Source organism: Parambassis ranga, chromosome 17, assembly GCF_900634625.1.
Source record: "Parambassis ranga chromosome 17, fParRan2.1, whole genome shotgun sequence".
Classification (NCBI taxonomy): Eukaryota; Metazoa; Chordata; class Actinopteri; family Ambassidae; genus Parambassis; species Parambassis ranga.
In genome coordinates this window covers 14519782-14528041 of record NC_041037.1, presented here as the reverse complement: position 1 = coordinate 14528041, position 8260 = coordinate 14519782, and the positions used below count along the sequence as shown (strand labels likewise).

At 44.0% G+C, this 8260-nt stretch overlaps 1 protein-coding gene across 3 annotated transcripts; it reads right to left on the bottom strand.

Annotated features, from left to right (window-relative positions):
- Nucleotides 1-153: 153 nt before the first annotated feature.
- Nucleotides 154-7516, bottom strand: LOC114450154 (ETS-related transcription factor Elf-1-like). Of its 3 annotated transcripts, XM_028428116.1 has the most exons (9): nucleotides 7395-7489; nucleotides 7274-7318; nucleotides 3925-4307; nucleotides 3708-3834; nucleotides 2064-2171; nucleotides 1757-1906; nucleotides 1586-1660; nucleotides 1125-1320; nucleotides 154-981 (listed from the first exon to the last, which is right to left on the bottom strand). In XM_028428116.1, exons 3-9 carry the CDS (start codon nucleotides 3982-3984, stop codon nucleotides 387-389), a joined length of 1311 nt encoding a protein of 436 aa, XP_028283917.1. In that variant the 5' UTR covers nucleotides 3985-4307; nucleotides 7274-7318; nucleotides 7395-7489; the 3' UTR covers nucleotides 154-386. The 3 variants fall into 3 exon arrangements, with proteins under 3 accessions (XP_028283917.1, XP_028283916.1, XP_028283918.1); XM_028428115.1 differs by having other exon boundaries at nucleotides 7274-7516; XM_028428117.1 differs by lacking the exons at nucleotides 3708-3834; nucleotides 3925-4307; nucleotides 7274-7318; nucleotides 7395-7489 and adding an exon at nucleotides 3347-3515.
- Between the last annotated feature and the right edge of the window lie 744 nt (nucleotides 7517-8260).

The window sequence follows — 8260 nt, the reverse complement described above, 5'->3', positions numbered from 1 at the left end:
TGGCTCCACAACACTGAAGCTGAAGTGCAAGCAGAGGATGTGTCTGCAAAAGGAGCAGAGAGGCTGTGGATTCCAGTGCATGTCTGTCTTTGGTGTCTTGTATAATTAAGGGCTACAGGCTGAAGTAAGGGGCATAAGGTTTTATAGTCTGCCTTTACTGATCAGGTGAACTGATGTCAGATTGTGGTTCCTGCTGATGCAGTTGTTATAAGGAAGAATTGATCTAGAATCACCTTGGTTTTCATTTGGTGACCTTTTTTAAAATAGATCAACGCTTCTATTTTTACTCACATAATCATGTGTAGACACTGCCATACCAAAGTGCAGCTCTGTAAATTGGTCCTGAGTCAACGGAGTGTAAGGGTGTATGTGTTTAGGGGTGACTTCTATTGGTCAGAACTACTTAGAGGTACCAGCTCTGGAGGTTTCTGTCCTGGATGTGACATTTCATCAGGTGTCGGAGCACCATTTCTGTCTACAGCCACTTCAGCTGCAGCAGCCTGTCGCTCACACAGGCTCCCCAGCAGCTGAGCGGTTTTGAAGACTGAGGCATGGCCGGCAGGTTGTAGAGACTGGACTTTCTGCAGGTTCTGGAGTGTCCGCAGCATCTCTGCAGACACAATAGGCAAATGTTGCTCCTGGATCAAACTGTTGTTGGCTGGTCGGAGGACTGTATCACGTTGGGCTGAGGGCCGCGGGGCGGACCTGCTCCGTTGTGTGGCCGGGGCTCGAACAGAGACGAATGACATTTTCTTCTGTGGTGGGTGACAATCTTCCTCCTCCACCGACTGATCACTCGATGATATTGTACTGCCGGAGTCGTCACTCACACCTCCCTCATTGTCGCTGTTGATGTCATCTTCTTCTTCTTTGGTGCCATCTCCATCTGTGATATAAATCATGTCTTTGGGCAAAGAAGTGAACTGGTAGACAAGGCGCTGGCCTTCGACCTTATTCAGTATGCCTCTTTGGTAGTAGTACCTGCATGGATACAGAATGGATGAGGAATAAAAACAATGCCTCGCATTGAGTTAGAATTAAGTACAGTAATCGAGGTTGTGTACTCATGATGACTAATAAGTGGCAAAAGGTTGACAGATATTTGTGATAGATCATTTGTGTACCTGAGTGCTCTTCCCATTGTCTCATAATTCATATCTGGTTTATTCTTGTGTTTGCCCCAGAGCCTGGCCACTGCTTTTGAGTTAACCAGCTTGAAGATCCCTGCTTGGGGATTGGTCCACTTAATGTAGCGAGGACAGACTTGTCTGTCCTGCAGCAACTCCATCAGGAATTGCCACAGGTAAAGTGTGTTTCCTCCTGAAGCACAAAGACAGGAAAACATGATAGGAAAAGGAAAGACGAAGAGAAATCACTCGGGCCAAATAACTGCAGTGAGAACCATGACGCTGGATTTACAGTCATTACAAGGTGTGAGAGAGTCCTGCTGTAAGTTTTGAAGTTTAGTTGAAGATAACATTATGCTTTATAATCCTGAAATATATAATCCTAAATCCCCAGTCTTTATTTTCTAATAATTTGTGAGCTACACTCTTAGATTTATATTATGTATTGTATTATTTACCTTTGTTGTATTTGTCCTTCTTTACTGTAATATCTGGTGTGGGAGACTCTGCCCTCTGATGTCGAGGTTTTCTACCTGCATGGACAAAAAAAAAAAAAACACGAGTGATTGACAAATATTTAATATAATCAATATGTCCCAAATATCCCCAGATGAGCTGATAGAACTGACCTCTTTTTTTAGACTGCAGCTGTGCCACAGGCTTGTTTGTGTGCAGTGAATGCCACTGTGGCTGATCAACTCCCACAACCCCCTTTGACACTGTCACCTGGGTAACGGGAGTAGTGATGACATCACCCAGCGATGTTAAGAAGGTCTGGGCTGCAGGGGGGGGGGGCATAAAAAGATGTGATGAAAGATAACACTACTGTGACCACGGGTCTAAAAATAACATCTCACAGTCAAACATGTCCTACATCTAAAAAAGCAGACAGGGTTTGAAGTGCATCTTCACTCTGTGAGGTGTGCCAGCACTTACAGTAGTGTTGTTCCAGGGAGAGAGCATCAGCACAGTCCATGTTGAGGAGTGAGTCAGCAGCAACAAGTGTCTCCATGGTCTCCTCCTCTCCGCTTTCACATGGCTCCACTGCAGACCACAGAGAAGGGAGTAACATTTAGAAAAACATTCTGAGCTCGGAGGAGGTGTTTTAGCACATCTTGAAGGGGACACTTCTAAAAAATTACAAAAACATTTTCTCTCCTCTTGTGGGATGTAGAAAAGCAGACTTGTGGTTTTTTAACCTCTACTATTCACATTAGTGAGGCAACACCAAAGCTAGACCACAGCCCCTTTTGGACATCCACTCCTTTTCATTTCTCTGACAGCATCTAAACATTTTCTCTTTTTCATAAATATAAACACAATGACATGACACACATCACACATAAGTGTTTGAATGAATATGTCTGCAGTGTTAAACAGACTGATAAGGGCAGCAATGTTACAACAGGGGCTTCAGTAAAGATCCCCTTCAAAAGAAAAGATGGAACAGGTTTTCCTAAAACGCACAATGTGTGAATATGAATGTAAAGGTGACAATAACTGTCTGTGTTGGTCTAAGTTTTACATCATTTGTGTCCTATGCAGCAGAAGCTGTTTACTATGGCAATGAGCACAGCTGGGGACACACAGAACAACTGGAACCAGAGAAAATCTATTTTCCAAGTCTTCACTAACTGACCCTTTAAAACCAGTCTAAGTGATCCAGTGCAGCCCTCATTGGTTATTTGACCTTGGCCTTAGACAAACATTAACCTGTTTTTTTTTTGCGTCACTCATTAATCTTCACATTAAAGGTAAATAACATTCTTATTTGACGGACAGACGACTGTGAAGTAGTGACCTCTACACAGTCGCTTAGTCTGAACAGCATACATCCGTCTACATCCAGATTTTTATGCCAAATATGACTTTAAAACAGCGGAGTAATGTCTGATGCGCGTGTTTTTGTGAGGTGTGCTTGCTGTCCAGCAGTGAGCTACACAAACATCTGCTAGCTAACAGAGGTTTGTCGTGGACTAACTTTCTGCCGCCGCCCATAAAACCATCCCACAGCCTGTTGAAACAACCGCCCACGTCTAAATAAGCACAGGAGGTAGGCTGCTACCACATAAACTGATGTAAATGTCAACTAAAGCGTCCACAACTACCTGCGAATGCTGCTGCTACCGTTAGCTAAGTTAACCGAGCCTCGCCATGCTCCACTTCAGCTGCTGCTCAATGCTGACGACAACACAACTCGATACAGGGATATAACTTACTTTGAATTCTCAGCACCGATGAGAAACAAGCTATAGCGTGCGCGCTGTAGCCCGATTTGACCACGTCTACATCCTAATATGATTCATGAACTGTCTCTCCCAGCAAAGAGACAGGAATGTTTTGCTTCACTTCCTGAATGTTTGCAGAGAGGGTGGTCCATGTGTGAGGCCGGCGACTGCGCATGTGCAGTACAGGGCTTACATTGACACCTGGGATGACTTAATTTAGAACAATTAGGATTAAAAAAACTCTGAACAAAGGTTACTGTGTTAAATAACAATTAGCATGGAGAAGCGGACAGCAGGTGGTCATGAAATCTGACAGTTTAAAGGTGGTGTGTGCATGTGTGTGTGTGTTGACCTTTGAGCAGCTGGTGGTGATCCTCCTCTGTTGGTGACTGTTCACACACTAGGCCTGTATATGAGAACAGGTGTGAGTGAGGAACCTGCTCCACAATCACCGCAGGGTTATCTGAGTGACCCCCCAGCTGCAACACACAAAATGAAAGGAAGAGAGATGAAATCAGGTTAGAGTAATTTCCTCAGAAAGGTCATCGCTGCTCTGTGCTCTGACTCACCTGTGACATGTTAAAGTGGTCACTGGCAAAGTCAAAGATAAGCTCTGACTGTTGTAGCATGATGGCTGAATATCCTGAACGTACACACGACTCTAAATGGGTGAAAATAGCATCACAGTTTTCTTTTGTGTTGTTGAATCCAGACAGACGCAGCTCCTGGAGTGGATCTCTCAACAAAGTGAAGCTCTACCAGAGATCTTCCCCCTGGATGCTATGAAGTCGATGTCCTTCCATGCAGCTCAATGGTGGAAGAGTGATGTGAGAAAACACTTGTTGACCAGACCCACAAAGGCGTCACAGGAAGCTGGTGTTCGTTTGCTCTGCATTCGACTCGCAATGAGGAAGTGGGGGATGCTAAACTGTCCTGTGGTCTGTGACAGAACCTGCCAGAGAAGAACAGAGAGAGAAAATGTGGTGAGGCGCTGGAGAGCCGTTAGAGGCTAAAACAAACAGTGATGGCACACCTGCAGACTGCAAAAATCAGGCGGTGAACTGTTAAAACATTTAATCAAATATCCGTTAGCTCAAGAAATGTGGTCAGTGATGTGAGATGCAGAGAAAATAGCACCACATTTTGCCTCCCTCCTTCACATGTCTCGTTCTTTTGCTCTTATCTTGCTTCTAAACTGGGCTAAACCAGCAACAGGAAGGAAGCGTTTGCACTGCAATGTGTGTGTGTGTGGCGGTGGGAGGGGAGGGGAGGGGAGGGGAGGCAGCTGGTGTTGAAGTTGAAACATCATGTCTTTGCACATCGTTGATAGTTTCAGGGCCATGCTATGTGCACATTCCTTACAACGTGACCAAAGACCATGAAGCAGACTTTCAGAACAAAATTACAAACTCCCCTCCATCACTCCCTCTTATCCCGCCTCCCCCTTCGTTGTTTTTCTCTCCCTCCTCTCTTGTCTTTTGCTCCTTACAGCACTGTTAATTGTTTTTATTTTCTCCTGCAGTGCGCTGACCATCCTCCATGTTTAATCCCTCTGAGGTTAGAGGTAACATGCAGGTGATTTCCATTCTCTTCCTATGCTGTTGTACAGCTACCGCCCCCTCACAAGTGTCAAATTTAAGCTGTAAACATGGTTGCCACACCTGCACTTACCTCCAGGCTCTTTGTTCTGAATATCACGCCAACATTTAGCATTAGTGCACAATAGACGTTGCACTGTGAACAAACTGCTGCTCACAGAATGAATTCTAATCGCCGGGCTTTTAAATTTTAATCCCATTAATCCTCAGTTTTGGTTGAAAAAGCCTCCGTAGCTTCACAGTTCCTGTGTGTGTTTTTATACTCCAGTTGCCAAAGAGAGGGAGAATGTGAGTGTGTTTTTGTGTGCAGGAGGTAGGAGCACAACATGTTTGGGTCAGTTATCACACAGGAAGCACAGCTCAGTTAGGAGGCACCGCTTCCTGAGTTCTTGCGCCAAACCACTGCCAACATCTCTGCCAGCAGTGGCCTTCTCATTTTGAACTTCCTCTGATGTTTGCGGTCATTTGGCACTCAATGATTTTTGGTTTTACACTAGTGCAACGGAGGACAGTGTACTCCTGAAGGCAAGGGGAGAGTTTAAGGTCAGCACAGACACGTTTGGGTTTGTTTTTGTCCATTTTCATCATGCATAAATAGAGATTAGTGCACCCAATAAATTGAAAGAAAAAGGATCAGTATTCTTTGTTTTAAATCAGTTTCTTCTTCTAGGGTGTAAATTAAAACTCATTATGTGCTATAAAGCTGCACCAGTTGTCACCAATGTCAGAATATACTGAATTATTAATTGTGAACAAAATCAAAAATGCAAACAATCACCAGCTGCAGATCTGGTAGACTAAAGCATCTAGATTTTTAGGTCTACACAGCACATTAAACTTGCACATGGTGTCCATTTACTTTTGGTCATACGGTGCCTCTGGACTGGTTTTAATATGTATTAGGTGTTTTTGTATATAGACAGATTTCTGTGCCATGCCATCAAGGACGTTCAACTAGGGACAGAAAGCAGCACTCCCCGTGGAATTATGATAGGGACAAATGCCAGAGTAGAGCTGTTATGCTGTAAGACCCACTAAACGAAGAAAAGATGGATGGAAACTGTTCCAACAGGAACTCAAGCATTTGCCAAAAGCCGAATTCAATGCATCCAGTTAATTAAAAGGGTGGATTGTTGTCCCTGTGATCCTATAGGCAGATGGTGTTTAGTAACTTGTAAGTCAGTGCCATGTTTAGTTGATGCATTAATCAGCCACATAATGTGGACCATTTGGAGTTCTACTGTTCATTTCTATTTTCCTTCTTTTACTTTAATAACTATGATTTATGAAACACAAGTCTTTCATAAGGCAATGTTTACACACTAAAATACACATCCATACACTGGATCTGAATAAACATAAAGGTCTACTTCCACTTCCTAACCTGAAAATCTGGATGTTCAGCATGGCAAGGCGCCATATTTATTATAGTGCCAATGATTGCAGCGACACATTTTGTTTTGTGTAGAACGCTCTGAAGCCCCACAGAGCACCTGCACGTGTGGCGCTTTGGTTTCCTTTGAGTGGCAGCCACGGCCACCTGCCATTGTGCCGTGTGTGTATATATATATGTTCATTGTTAGTGTGCCCTGCAGTCTGCTTCTTCTATAGAGGACTCTCTAGCAGTATAGAGCCTTTTGTTCATCAGTACTCTGGTCACATAGGTTTGTCTCTGTGGCCTCGACACTGGGATCTGAGCCTGTGAAGTGGCTGCCAGGCCCCTAAGGACACTGATAAGCCCCCATAACATTCATTCCCCAGTTTGCGTGTGTGTCAGAGAGAGAGAGAGAGAGAGAGAGTCAGAGCCTGTAGAAAGAGCATGAATGTGTTTGACAGAAAGGGCCAGTGTGTGTGTGTGTGTGTGTTTGTGTGAACTAGGCCAGGCTGATAACAGTATGGCAAGTGCGGGAGCAGCTGATAAGCCCCTCTTGTTGCTTGGGGTAACCGTGCCTTGTTAAATGAACACAGTGAAATATGGTGTGTGTGTGTGTGTGTGCGCGTGTGTTTGTGTGTGTGTGTGTGTGGAGCAGAGTGGAGGTGGACACAGCTCTGTTTTTACAACCTTCCTGCTGTTCATATGTTTGAGTGCTTTAGCTGTCACAGAAAATAAATGATCTTAAAAGTTATTTGTTTAAAAAAAAGTTTCCTGGTGTTGTGTTTAAATCATGCACACAGTCACGCTGAGAAACGTACACTCTGAGAAGTACTTTCACTTTCCCTTCAGCACATGTCATGCAACATACACACTTTGACAAACTCGTATTTTTTTTCTGTTGTTTCTTCACCATGTTGTGTAGTGTGGAATAAGAAGTGTGCTTACCTTGTGTTTATAGCTTGTGTCTGTGTGTGACAGAGCAGCAGCTGTCTGAAGGATCCAAGAGACAAACGGAAATTGTTGTCATTACTTTTGACAAACTCAGAGCCTTCATCTGCCTACAGACCTGGGGTCAGTTTCCTTCTATAAACCTCCAGTCACCAGAGAGCATGTCACACAGATGTAAGATCAGTGATCAGTGGAGTTTGTTCCCTCTCTTTAGTCCTTGTCAGTTCTTACTTCCTCTTTTTCTCTCTCTCTCTCTCTCCTGAGAGCTCTGAGCCCTCGCTCGTCCTGTGAGCTCTGATTGGTTACCTGTGTTGTGAGTCAAGGTAACCCATAGTGACCATTGTCAGTGAAGAGCAAATGTAAACACGGGTGTATTTGCAATGTAAAGCAGCAGAGAGCCAAGCAACCAATCTGCAAACAGCAGTGAGGTTTATATGAGGGTGGACACACAGGGGTGTGTGGGATGATCTCACTAAATATCACCTTAAATCATTAACTGAGCAGGCTAAAGATAAGCAGGAGTGTCAGTGCTGTAAGGCTGTACCTGTTGCTGTTAAATTAAAACCAGAGAGAAACACATAGGGAGACAGAGATTTGCACTTTACCCAGTCCCTGACGCTCCCTAGTGGCAAAACTCTGCATCAACGCACTTAAAAGTGGCATCCATCTTTTCGTCTTTAACTTCTTTTCCCTTTTTACAATCACACACACACACCCCACACACACTCCTAACGGAATTGAAAATGCCTGCACACCATTCATGACAAAGTGTTATTCAGAGTTAATGTTGTTTCTAAGAAATCATCATGAGAACAGAGGCCCTCAGCGTCAGCCTGCTGTCTCTGTCTTCTGTCACCGCTGTGATGATTACATAACAACCTCATCATAGAGGAGAACCTAACTGGATAATAACCATCAGAGGCACAACTGTGTGGACTGTGTGATCAGTTCTAAACCACAGTTATATATGACATGTTTTTGTAT

Bases quoted from the DNA above. Each gene is read 5' to 3' on its own strand.
- LOC114450154 (XM_028428115.1), bottom strand. From the start codon at position 3,984: ATGCTACAACAGTCAGAGCTTATCTTTGACTTTGCCAGTGACCACTTT. The intron at 1,907-2,063 runs GTAAGTGCTGGC...CCCCCCCTGCAG, and splicing joins CTCCCTGGAACAACACTACT to CCCAGACCTTCTTAACATCG. The intron at 1,321-1,585 runs GTAAATAATACA...TTTGTGCTTCAG, and splicing joins GAAGGACAAATACAACAAAG to GAGGAAACACACTTTACCTG.